The 13,686-nt window shown below is 35.9% G+C and overlaps 1 protein-coding gene across 2 annotated transcripts; it reads right to left on the reverse strand.

Moving 5' to 3' along the window:
- Positions 1 to 3,939: 3,939 nt before the first annotated feature.
- Positions 3,940 to 12,234, reverse strand: il13ra2 (interleukin 13 receptor, alpha 2). Of its 2 annotated transcripts, none has more exons than XM_060863448.1 (10): positions 12,108 to 12,234; positions 11,037 to 11,158; positions 10,772 to 10,923; positions 8,750 to 8,903; positions 7,372 to 7,492; positions 6,984 to 7,168; positions 6,732 to 6,883; positions 5,866 to 6,010; positions 5,661 to 5,784; positions 3,940 to 4,598 (listed from the first exon to the last, which is right to left on the reverse strand). In XM_060863448.1, exons 2-10 carry the CDS (start codon positions 11,131 to 11,133, stop codon positions 4,502 to 4,504), a joined length of 1,227 nt encoding a protein of 408 aa, XP_060719431.1. In that variant the 5' UTR covers positions 11,134 to 11,158; positions 12,108 to 12,234; the 3' UTR covers positions 3,940 to 4,501. The 2 variants fall into 2 exon arrangements, with proteins under 2 accessions (XP_060719431.1, XP_060719430.1); XM_060863447.1 differs by having other exon boundaries at positions 10,772 to 10,956.
- Between the last annotated feature and the right edge of the window lie 1,452 nt (positions 12,235 to 13,686).

Here is a 13,686-nt window from a genome sequence, read left to right on the forward strand (position 1 = left end):
GTAAATATAGCTGCAAGCAGCGATACCAGGGTCAAGCTGATCAGATGCGCTCAGAACATGTCGCTGATGAACCATCAGCCAAGTTTCGTAGCGATATGGCATTGCATTTGTAAAATACTGAACTGTATTTTTTGTATTGAGGGTTTGGGCTAGACACACCAAAGTTGCTATAGTAACTTCTAAGACTGGCCTCTACATGACCAGAATCAGAATCAGAATCAGGGATCAAATACATTTCAGCGTGCTCGCCATCATATTCTTTGATGTGTTACACACCAACAGATAGGTCTATCAATAAACTTTTGATATCTTTTTGTCTGGAGTGTCTCTAGATGATGCGTACCAAAAATCAAGCCAATCAAACGAGCGCTCTAGGAGGAGTTCGAAAAAGTAAGTGTGCAATATAATTCAAAGTAGCGGACAGGAAGTAGGTTTCACTATGATATTTTTGGGATCAGGGACAGAGAGAGAGAGACAGACAGACAGACAGACAGATGCCCAGTCTTCTTTGTGCTGTATTCTGGTTCTGAGAATTTTGTCTCTAGGCCTCTAGCAGTTATGAACATGAACATAATTGGATTTTTGGACTGTTGGTGGCGCTAGAGGGTTTGAGCTAGACACACCAAAATTGCTATAGTAACTTCTAAGACTGGCCTCTACATGTGTGCCAAATTACATAACTTTCCTATGTACGGTTCTATGGGCTGCCATTGACTTCAATGGCGGAAGAGGAATAATAATAATAATAATAATAATAATAATAATAATAATAATAATAATAATAAGAAGAAGAAGAAGAAGAAGAAGAAGAAGAAAACTAATGATAACAATAGGTGTCTACGCCTCTTCGGGGCTTGACCCCAATTATAACTCAAAACTGCGATTGCAAGAGCTGACTCAAAGAACCGAATCAGTTGTTTTTTCCCCTCAGAGAAAACGGCAGAGATGAATAAGGCCAGAAAGTTGTTGATTTGATCGCTTTTTCGTTTTTTTTTTTTCAGTCTGTCAATATCAATATAACTTTTATTTAAACTATCATATCAATATCTATTTGAAAAAATGTTCAACACACATTTCTAAAAGTAAAATTACCTCAGTGCAGTTCATAGATATCTACACCTAGATATTCTGCTGCCAGCTGCCGATTTTTCGTTGAACCCCTACAGGTTCATTGGAACGAATGGGCAGGCACTTATTTCTAGGGATTTCAGTACAGCGTAACAGATATTGCGTCATCAGGTAGGCGTGGCCTATTTGATAATCTAACCCTAACCTAACCCTAACCAACCGGCACAAATCGAGCACAAACGAATGGCACCTTTTTGGAGCGATTTAGACGATAGTGGGTGGAGAGTTACGTAACAGTCCCAAACACGTATTTTTTTCCCATTATATTTAAGAAGGGCTCGGAGATACCAGGTTAGTTTTAACGGCACAAACGGGCACAAATCGAGCACAAACGAACACCACCGGTTTGGAGAGATTTGGACGAACTGGGGTGGAGAGTGACGTCACAATTCCCGAAATTTTTTGGTTATATCTCAGGAAGGAAAACAGATAGTGTTTGTTTTAACGGCACAAATGGGCACAAATCGAGCACAAACGAACTAAGCCGGTTTTGAGCGATTTGGGCGATGTGGGGTGGAAAGTGACGTCACACGGTCAAAAATATAATGTTTAATATCTCAAACACCAAACCAGCACAAACGTTCATTTTTGCGGCACAAATCAGCACAAACGAATGGCATAGTTTTGGTGATTATTTCTTTTTATGGGGTGCCAACTTCACGGAGGTCCCTAATCATTAACCGTAGTTTTTGGTTGTTTATTTGTTTTCTAAAATAAATCAACCTGTATGACTGTTTTGTCCTTCGTAGTATGCTGTTTTTTTTTAAAGAAGGCGTTTTTCCAAGACCTCCTGAAACACGCCCACTTTATGTCGTGGTAACGAAACCCCGGGAATTTAGTGCCTGCCGGGACGAATGCGTCAATAGAGCCGCCATCTTGGAACAGGGGACCCCCTCCTCTTTAATGCATCAGCGTCAATATACTGTAGTGCAAAGGTCTAACGGAAATGAAATCACCATAAATCGTCACGAATGCCATTTTCTAGTTTGTTTTGGTTCGTTCCAACGATCAGACGTGTATTTATAATTGAGGCCATAGAACATTTAAGGTTTTGATATTAAGATAATCTACTTTTTCAAAATATAATGCTGACATCTGTTTATCACTTGGGAATCTACAAACAGATTCAGATTCAGATTATTTTATTTAATGCCATGTCAGTACTGGACGTAAAAAAAAACCAATGTAACCAGAAATATAATTTCGTAACACTTAATATCATAAAACACATTCTCACGTGAAATGTAATCCCTTGCTGTCTGGTTTTTAGATTTTGTTCATTTGAACATCGAAATGCAGCACAGAAGTCCGGCATCGTAGACATCGAAGTACAAGACCCCTGTTCCAAGATGGTGGTGGTTTTAGAACCACAAGGCGACATCTAGGTGTAGACATCTATGAGTGCCGTTCACCAACTAGCTAACCAATTACCTCAGTTAACTTGCTAGCTTTTTGCTAGCCGAAAGTTAGTGGCACTAACAATTCCCAATTGCTTGGGAAAACATCTATTTATTTATTTATTTATTTATTTATTTATTTATTTCCTTAATGCAACAACGATATTCCAATTATTTGTAGATAAACCCTCAGGATTTGAAAGCCTGTCGAGCTAGCTTGTCTGCTAAATGTTTATGACTAAAGACATACTGCTTCATTCTGAGAAAAATGAAGTTAAATAACCGTCCTTCTTTAGACTATGTGTATAACGTGTATAACGTGTATAATGTGTATAACACGGAGCAAACTTTACTCCATAATGTATACTATATTGTAATATAGTAGTTTTCGAATTATAAACTTTTTTCTTTTTTGGGTCAGGTTCTTAATTAAAATAGGTTAAATCATCTCATGCATGAAATCATAGCTGATCCCAGGAGTCAGAAATAACCTTTTTTCCAGTCTGTCAAATGTCACCAACTATAAAAACGCATTCACACCTTGGGAGGTGGAGCAAAAGCAGGGAACCCAGATGAAACCCAAAGAGACTACACCCAGACCCCAGTGTTCATAATCAAATAGGGACTGTGGACCTTTGAAACAGCAGGGTTACCTGCTGTACCGCATTGATAACCTTGGAGCGTTACAGTATGGTAAGTTTGATACTTCTGTTGTATATCAATTGTTATACACTAATTGTTATACCTAAGACATTTTAAGCAAAACATTTTAACACTCTGTAATTAAATAATTACAATATATATCTTAAAGTATAAGATATGAAAGTATTTTCTAGACTATTATCAAATCTGTTTGCAAATACAATTTTCAGAAGCATGCTAAGGCAAAGTAGTGTTTCGTTTCTTTTCCATGCTTCAGCACATTACCCAGCAGGGGGCGCCCAGACTAAGATGCTGAAACTGAGATTTGGTTTCCTGATAATTCTTTGCAGATAAACAAGGCAGTTTGTCACATATTAGATTAATCTCTTTAAATGTCACACAGCAACTTACTCACAGTAAAGAATATGATTTCCTTAATTTAAGTAAAATATATGTTTTCATTTATCCTCAACACTTTGAGCACCTGGAGAGCTATAACCTGAATTTCAACCCTAACCACCTGAGTTTGAGGAAAAATATACTACATCAGCAATAATAATCATTTCTTATTTACAATAATTGAAATGTAGTTTTGACTACATGTAGTAATAAAGTGTTTTTGCAATGTTTGCATGGTACAAATTTGCTCTGGAGCTGTCATGTTGTCTTTAAAGTGAAAATTCTGTTCGGGGAAAGCCAAATTTTACTGTCTGACTCAGACTGTCACAAGTGTGTTTCTAAAGAATCACCTGTTAGATGTCAACCAGCTAGATTTAGTGATATAGCAAAAGACAAATCTTTTATTGTAAAAGCTGTGACATACAGAGGAGAAAAGTGAGGTTTCAAATAACTTGTTCAGTGTGTAACATACAGTTTTAAACAAGGAAAGGACGGTGAATGTCCTTTTTAAAAGGACATATTATCGAACAGACAATGAAATAATAGTAAGTTTCATTAAACAAATAACATGCTAAAATATTCAGTAAAACATACATTGTTTAGTTTAAAGGTTGGCAAGAATTCTGGCATTTAATGAGTAACTTTGGATTAGTACAGTGTTTTAATAAAAATGGCAAGTAAACAATACAGGTACTACATTCAGAAAGGAAACACTGTTTGGTAGTGCTATGCTGCCACATATATATAGAATTTTACCTAGACTGACTGCATTCTCTGTTTAAAAAAAAAAAAGGTGCAGGATTTATATGTTTCATTGTGCATCTTAAGAAAACATGTCCAGCCATTGAATTGTTCAGTATTGTAAACTGATTGGATGGAAACTGACAGAGGCTATGTACTTGCACAAGGTGCAATGATGGCTGAGAAATGAACATTTAAATCATAGGGCTGAATATAGTAGGGACCACCTTCTGAACCTTTTCCTGGTACAGAGCACGGAAAATATGCTTCTGTTTGTTTCTGTTGTTCCACCTGGAGAGAGACAGAAAGACCAATAAAAATGAACATAACCTGATATGGTAAGTCAAACTGTGGATTCAACCTGGAATCTATCAGTAAAAATTTGGCTCTGCCCTAATTAGTCAGTGTATTGATATGTCTTTTCTTACTCCTGTATGTCATGGAAGAAACAAAACCGGTCAGGGCATGCTGTTATGCTCTAACAATGAACAAGGGACGTAGTGACAAAATGGAATAAGGTTGATTTAACTCTGAACCTTGGTTATTATTCAGAGGTAAAGGGATTTTGTGGGTGTTTCCTGACTCATGCACTGTGACAGAAATGAGCATGTTTATGTTTGTGAATTTTTATGACATGATTTGCCTTTTCATGTCAGTAATTTTGATTGGTAATCATGTGGCCAGTATGAGAAACATTTTATCAGTACCTGAACCATGCTAAATTAGTTAATAATATAATTGTCCTATCCTACCTGCCTTTCTAGCTGTATCGCATGTTTAGGGTCATACTTTTAGAAAATATTACAGCTGGATGGTTTAAAATGGACATGGTAAAATGGTTAAATGTCTTTGATAAGTGACTAGTTTACAAGTAAAATGTTTTCTCATTTTAAAACGTTATGATGCTTGTTCATTATGGAATATTGTGCAGCAATTAGCTTAATTATGTGAGTTAATTACAGCTTAGAACTTGTTAAACTACTTTTTTTTTTTTTGCTAAGTATATACTATATAGGCCTGTGTGTCATCAGATTTATTACTTAATTCCTGTCAACCCAGTTGTTTGGGAGTCAATTCCAAACAATTAAAATGATTGAGAGTTTAGCCGTATTTAGTGTTTCAGCTAGTGAGGCAGGAGACCTTTATTTATGAATTCTGTAGTAGCCTTAGATAATTTAATAATATTTGTGATTTTAAATATTTAAATAGTAATTGATTACTTAAATTAATAGATAATAATTGCTAATCAAATTTCAAAATAGTTCTTAGTTGCAGCCTGAGTTCTGTCTGCATTTCATGTCCTGCTCAGTTTAATGAGCCACTAACCAACATATTATTCAGTCATAAACTTACATCTTCCTGAGCATCCATAGTATGAAGCAGATGGTGGCGACCAAAACAGTGATGCTGGCTATAATAACAATCAGTAGCAAAGGGCTCCAGGATGTTGTAGTTCGAATTATTTCTGGTTCAGTCTCTGTGGAAAAAGGAAGGATTAGACATCACGTGTGGGCCATGGACACCAGGGTTATTTGATAAGCATTTTATTGTGACTTACCTGGAATGCATCTTGGCTGACTCCAGTCACTCCAGAAACCATCATCAGCACAGTAAATGTTCACTTTAGATCTGACCTGGAAGCAGTTTCTCTTAGTTTCACCATCCTGATGGAATGTAAATGCTGTCTCCTCAATCACCATTGTCTGTGGAAAGGGAGGGAAATCAATGCCAAAAGTTGCTATATATTTACTCTGATAATATAAATATAAATCTGCTGTGTCATAAAAGAAAGTTTAAGGAAGGAATATATAGTTATAAGTTGTAAATGTCTGTACTGTACATACTCTGTGATTTCCAAGGTAAAATGTAGTGAAGCATTTACATAAAACTGCATAACATCAACACTACAGCATTTACTGTATGTGACTGTACACAACTATGACATTTATATCAGATATTCTAGAGTTTATCTAAAGTATTGTGGTCTGTACCCTTGTGGAAAATAGTCGTTTGTTGGAGTGGTGTGGGGAGGTCATTGCTTTGTTCAGATTCTGCATTGATGTACGAAACATAAGAATTGACAATTAAAAAACGTTCAAAATGTGAAAGTTGGAGAGACGTCATTAGAGCAGGCAAGTAGGGAACAAGTTAAAGTCTAAGTGGTGTCATTTGAAAACAGTTTGGGTCGATGATAACAAAGTATGAGAGAAACTCATACTTTATTAGTACTGGTTAGTCCATACAAGGACTAACCAGTTAATCCTTGTTTAAATTTGATTGTTGGATTTATGAGTAGAAAAGAATGTGTAGAGAACAGTAAATCAGAATTATATTGAGAATCCTTTTATAGTCAAAATCAGTCAAATATTGAAGCAAGTGATGTTTTTGACCCCTAGTAATGTGTGTGTAATGCTTTGTGTTCACCTGTTGCTTTTTGCCAGTGAAGTTCACTGTTGTTATTTCAAGCTCATACTCCAGACATTGATCAGGAATGGGACCTGATGGAGGGGCCCACTCTACATGCACCAGGGTGTTATTATGAGCCAAATGAAGATTAGTCACTTCCCTAGGTTTGACTTGGAGACAGAGACAACATGATGTTTAGGAATTTTTCAGATTTTTAGATGCAGACTCCTTTTAATCATATGCTGTTGTGGTACTGAGCAGTGTAATTACCATGGTTTTGGATTGCCAAGGAAAAGAAAGCTGGCTGTAAATATCCCACCTCAGAAGACCCATTCACACAAATGTTAAACTCTGAAAAATCCAAAAGAGACGTTGGAGGGAATCTACATCCTTTGTGGTTTCCAAAAAATGGGATGTATTCTGGGCATTCTTTTGTTTCCTGCATTTCCCTGTGCCTGGACAAACACAACAGGTACAAACACATTACTATACACATTTTGAATTAAACCAGTGACCACATTGACTGGTGCTATAAAGTAAATTTTCCCCCCAAACATTTTATGTGAATATTTCTTTATTTAGGATGCTGTTCTGTTGGTGTCAGGCTTGTCCCAGATGCCTTGGGTTAAATTAAAGATGATGTACAGTAGAGCTTTACCAGTAATAGAGGTAGTATCTTGTGTTGGCAGGCTCAGCACTTCCAGGCTCCCATGTGCACTCCATGTACTCCTTGTTAACGTAAATGCAGTGGAAATCCCTTATTCTTGAGCCAGCCAAACCTGAGGCAGATATTCATTACAGTATTAAAGCAATGCGTTCATCTGCACAGAATAATAACGTCATTCTGTACCTTTCAATTTAAAATATTTGGCCTTTGCTGAATGCACTTGACTGAACGCCCTGTTTAGTGCTGTGATGAAAGGAATGATTGGTTTTCTGCTCACACTTGAGTGCACAAGAGAAGCTCCTTGGTGCCTTCATTGTGAAAAAGTTAATACTTATTTCACCTCTTTTTCTTGGTTGACAACCTAGATTTGTCTGTCGTGTGCTGCATGACTTTCAGGCATTTTAAATGAAGTGTTATCATTTAACATATCGAATGGGTTCAAACTTCATAAATAAATAACGACAGATATGTGGCTTTTGAACTCCACTAGGAAAGATTTACTTCAAGGAAAGATTTAGACTTGTAGCCTCATGACTCACTTCTTCTCAAATAACCGTACAGCATAAACAATTTTAAATGCCAAAAGCTGACTAAACATTATGACCTTTACACTAACTAATACAACTGTGGGAATATTTGAAAATTGCATAATTTGCTCACCAAACTGGATTCAGTCCAAGAGAGGACAATTGGTCATTGTGGCTTCATTTTCAACTAAACAAGGACTACACTTGATTGATTTAATGAAAGGGTGGGAATCTAAAGACAATTTGATCATATGCAGTTTCGATGTAACAGTAAAGGTTTTCAAGGGCCCAGAAGCACAGAGGTCCTAACAAATATCCTTTTTTTTTTGGTTTGCATTGCAAGTGGCCTTGTTTGGTGGGCATAATTGGACAGGAGAGCCACAGAGCTTCATATCCACATAGTTACCATTCTTTTTCTTTTGCTGCCCATAATTATTTGGTGCAAAATCACCTGGAGTTTCTTTTCACGTTGTAGGGCTGACAAATCTTTAAACACATTTTATGATAAGGGATTATATCCAGCAGTCCCTCAGTACTTGGGAAATGACCATTATATTACAGCCTAATGTAATTGTCTGATTTATCTCTCCAACAATAAATATTTTCATCTTCATATATCAAGAATGAAGTAAGGATGACTTACTGTGAGAAATAACACTGGTAACTAAACTGTCATCAAAATGAGTCAGGAAGTTCCAATATCATGTGGTGACTCAGCTATAAAGATTTTGGGTTTCCCAACAGAAGGCCAATGATTTAAGCCCCAACACTATCATACTGTGTCTGCTGAGTTCTTAAGCAAGGCCCTTTCATTATCAATCAGATTATTGACTCATGCATACCTTTGTGTTTAAATGTGTGCACAAGCTCGACTTCCTGTCCCAGAATGTTTGTCCCATTGGTGCACAAACCCTTTAGCAGGGTGAGCATTCTCAGCCGGATGGGTTTCTCCAGGTCAAACTGGGCTGCATAGAATAGCTTGTTTGTCTGTACACCCTGGCACACATGAAGAAAAAAACACATAAACAAAAATCAGGCTATCATGAAAGATTAATATCAAAGATTAATATATTGCTATGAAGCTGTTTTATTTTATTTTATTGCAAATCCCAGTAAACATGCTTTAGCTGATACACTTAACACAAACACATATCGATATTTGTGAAAACATCAGAATTTTATTCTCAGAGTTTTGGCATCCCGTCTACATTAAATAGCATTTTATTTCAGTTAATTGAAAAAACAAAAACGACTCCATCCAAAGAAAAGGTATAATTGTATCCATTGTGGTTTTAATTGTTATTCATGTGCAACAACTTGGTTTATAATGGTTGCTAAAATATAATTTTTTATTAGGACCTGTTATTTATTATTAGCTTTGTAAATTTTTTTTACAAAGGTGTACAAACTCTTTAAAATCTGTGTGTATTTATGGAACCTTAGACCCACACCACATTGACTGATATCGTTTGAAGTATTGCAATCCATATAAAGTAGAGTTATATAGCTGAGAGGGACGTATGTAAACCTAAAGTTTTTAGAGTATATTTATTTATTTATTTTATTTATTCTATTTTTTATACATATTGCCTTTTTTCTTATAAGTGGATGTTAGTCAAAGTAACAGATTTTGTCTGCCTGAAGGCTTCTTTCGAACAGAATCTTAATGGATTATAGACGACTCACAAGCTATAAACAGGGCCAAATAAACATAGATGATGTGAACAATTTGTTCAGAGTCTGCAGCACAAATGTGTCAAGAAACGCTTCATTGGTCAATCTTTGAACAAAAACTAAGGAGCATATTGTACATGTTTGGCATGAAGCTAGATAAATGACTCACAACATGACACAGCTTTCAAACATGCTATTCAGTCCACTAAAGGGAAAACAACGTATGTTCCCAGCTGAGATAATGCCCCAAGGTAGTATAAGTTACATGGGTCTTGCAAGTGCTCTCATATCTTGCAGATGCGTAAGATATTTCTTCAATCCCCATGGCATGTTAAAGAGCCAAGATTTTTATTTTTATTTTTTTATTTTTTTTTTGCATTCGAGGTCATGTTTAGCATCCCTTACAGTATATACTTACAATCATGTTTTGTAGTAACAATTAGTGCATTAGCTAGGGTATTAGGTATTAGCTAGGACAAAGTCATTATATTGTATTCTCTAGCAACTCTTGCTGGTGTTACAGCATCTAGTGATGTTTTCCTACTGTTTAGAGTATTATATATACTGTCTATTGATGACACTTCTGCTTTAAATGTGAAGTTACTACATGTGAACACAAAAGGCGATATAACAATACTCAACTGAAACTGGGGCTAATAATGGAAACTTTTGTGTACGTGGTTTCTTTAGCCACACCCTAGAACTGCTAAAAATAATCAATTTTTATAACTTAATTCCTGGCAATCTCAAGGTCAGGTTTCACTCTATGGCAGTTTGACAAAAAAAATCACAGATTGTTGATGATAAAGAAGGAATTAAAATATATATATATTGTAACGTGGAAAGTAAAATACTGTAAAAGAGGTGTGGCGAGTGATTGAAATGGAAAACGGGCATGAATTGCATTAGAACAACAGATGACAACAGACAACACTGATCTTATCACACATGTTCAAGAGAAATGCCTCAAGTCAAAGCATCCAAGGCATATGACTTTCAAGGAAATGAATCTTCTAAATGAAGATTAGTTACCATTTAGTCATGAAAAAAAAAGATTACATATAGTTTTTATTTATTTATCATAGAGGTTCAGTAATATTGTTTAGTTGATTAAATTCTATAGGCTGTATGCCTTTATTTCTAAGATTTGCACAGATAAAATGTGTGTGTTAGTGTGTTTTGAGGCATACCTTCCATCTCTCTGTATATGTGTCATAAAAGCGTAGCTGGTAGCGAATATCACAGTTTGAGAGTTTAAACAAGCTGCTCGGTTGACTCCACTCAATGTTCAAGTAACCCAGATGACCTGGATCAATGATCTTTATGTTCTCTGGAGGATCCACTGGAGAAAAAGTGTTGTATGCAGTAAGAGAAACTGATTGTTACTGGGTCATTATTAACTCTTTTTAAGTCAAAATGCAGACTCACACAGCACTGACAAATCACACTGCTCACCTGAGATGTCTGCTACGGTGGCTGAGTGTGACATATGCTTAGTCAACAAAGCAAAGATGACTATATGCATCCAGGACAATGTTTGGTGCAAAATCATCCTTCAGTAATGCACTTGTGATCTCCTGAGATACACAGAAGAGCCAGTTAAATTGTAATGTGAAAGATGTGTTTTTGATAGTGAGTTTTTTAGGATTTGAAATTGAAGTGACCTTCTATTCATATTTCACAAGATAATTCTAATTATAATCCACTCATTTACACACTTTCTAGTCCTGTCCTTAACAATAATGTCCTAAATTGTATTATAATTTAATTTGCTAAGCATATTGAAGCTCTAAAAATGATAAAATTATGGACTAATAAATTTTGAAATAAATATTGAAAGCTTGATGACTTCAGTATTCTCCAAAGGGGAATTGGACAATATTTGAAATACTTCAGTCCCACTGAATGTAGCAGTTAACTAGTATGTTAGTCAGCCAAGCTATCTATACAAACTAAAAGAACTTTTACTACAAAGATGCAGTAGTTTGTACGCCCCCAGATATCTAAACATCACAGTAGATATGGTATTTTATGTGTAGGAGCCAGGGTTAGGTTTTTCTTATGAACAGCTAAATCAAGCAAATTAAACAAAGCATAATGACCATAATTGCTTTAACAGTGATCAGATAGGAGAGAAACACACCTACACATGTCATAAGCTTAAGAGAGTTACTGCCAACTATTTACCCACACACTTGTGCATCAGAGCCAATGACCTAAATACATTTTGAACATTCAGATGAACAAAGAAACTTATGTTGTCAAGATATTCCTTAAAGATTTTTTTCAGCCTTATAAGACCTATATAAGGATCATAGTTCTTCTAATACATTGTCATTTCAATAGGTTTCACCAAGCCCAGTTTAACACATGCACAGTCAAAGATTCAAAGAAAACTTAAAGAAAAAAAAAAAAAGAACAAAAGTGTAGATCAATTCTTTTTTATAAACAAAGAAAAATACTTTAAAGTAGAAACCAGATACATAAAGTCATGTGTATAAGAATTACATGAATAGAATAACTTACTTGATGTTTGTGAATGGCAAGACGGAGCAGTTCTCTGTTGGGATGCTCTTGGTGTATGTTTACACACACTTCACTTGAAGAAGTATGAATGTAAACCGCTTCCAGAGAGCGCCTTTTGTTTAAAGCTGATTACAGCTCCCTCTACAGGTCTATGGGAACAAAACGCCTTACCGATCTTTTTGCAATTCTCTGTGCGCGCGTGTGTGTGTGTGTGTGTGTTGGTGGGTGTGGGGGGGGGGGGGGGGGGGGGGGGGGGGGGGGAATCAAGATCTAAAAAATATGACTTTGTAGTCTAAATTGTGGAATTGGGTAAATAAGTTTCAAGTAGTTACTTGCATTTCTTGGGGTCAAGCTGCTAGAATTGGTGCTTCTGAAATTTTAGGTGATAGCAAAATGGACTGTAACTAAATCTTCCTGTGGCTTTATATCTATATCATTCAATCACCGTGCAGATGAAACTGACAATTTTCAGATCTTTTGTAGCTGTCTGGCACAACAGAGCTAATCAGACTGTCTTATCACAAAGTTTGAAAACCGCAAGCAATACGGTGTGAGTTTTCCGCTTCATTTTTGAGCTTGGCTTATACCTATGCTATGCTACTTTGCTATGTCTGTGTGAATGTCCTCTGGGTTTTACAGAACCGTTGGTCTTTCCTCTAAAATATTTTGCCCCTGGGTTGTGTAAATGTGTGTCCTTATTGCCCTGTTGAATAGCTGTCCCATATAGGGTATATTCATGTATTAAATATAGTATCTTATATTAGCTACTGAAGATGACTGATCGACTTCCTAGATGTTTTGTGCTTATTAATTGTTCCTCGAGCAAACCTGAAACAGTGTACAGTATATGTTTTATTACTCTCAATTAACCTATAATTACAAATACCATATTTTTAAAATGATTGTTACATCCTGTACAAACTTAACAAGTTAGCTGTAAAAGTGGTTTAAATGGGTTTTATTCCAAAGAATAACCGTCTCTAAGCACAAACTTGTATATGGGCTACTTTAAGTTGCAAAAGTATTTCCAAGAGTTTTTAATATTTAGCAATTTCCTACATATTGTTGCTTAATTTCATGATCTGTGAGTCAGGTTTGTAACAACACTCCTGCCATACAAGTGGCTGGTGGCACTGTATTAAAAATGTTTTATGTCACAATATAAAAAAAAAAAAAAAAAGATCAGCACCAAGGAAAATAGGAACGGATGAAGGGACGAGGTACAGAAAACTGTACTGAGTAAGCAAGCTGTCCCTATGACCCCTGGATTTCCTTTTTTCTTGTAGAGTGTTATGTTTCCCCTTTTCCAAGGAACTGTTACATACCGTTTCCCTGGAAATTGAGGTCACTCTAATTCTTGTCACTAGGAAGAGAGACACAAAGAGTAAACTGGACTTCATACTAAAGAGTTGCAATGATCCATTGCGTTTAACTATTCCATCCAACACTAACCTAACAAAAACAACAAAAAAATCATTTTCTATTCATCATATTATTTTGCAGTAAGCTCAAGAAACAGAAATATCAGAAGTAAACATTCTTCACACATTTAAAAGCAACAATAAAATCAGCAATTACG

Source organism: Tachysurus vachellii, chromosome 26 (assembly GCF_030014155.1).
Source record: "Tachysurus vachellii isolate PV-2020 chromosome 26, HZAU_Pvac_v1, whole genome shotgun sequence".
Classification (NCBI taxonomy): Eukaryota; Metazoa; Chordata; class Actinopteri; order Siluriformes; family Bagridae; genus Tachysurus; species Tachysurus vachellii.

What these genes read in the sequence shown, in the direction of transcription:
- il13ra2 (XM_060863447.1), bottom strand. Translation starts at nt 11,133, where the DNA reads ATGATTTTGCACCAAACATTGTCCTGGATGCATATAGTCATCTTTGCT. An exon ending in TCACTGGCAAAAAGCAACAG is followed by an intron (nt 6,011 to 6,731) that starts GTGAACACAAAG and finishes CCCTTTCCACAG; the next exon opens with ACAATGGTGATTGAGGAGAC. An exon ending in CTATGGATGCTCAGGAAGAT is followed by an intron (nt 4,599 to 5,660) that starts GTAAGTTTATGA and finishes GTCTCTCTCCAG; the next exon opens with GTGGAACAACAGAAACAAAC.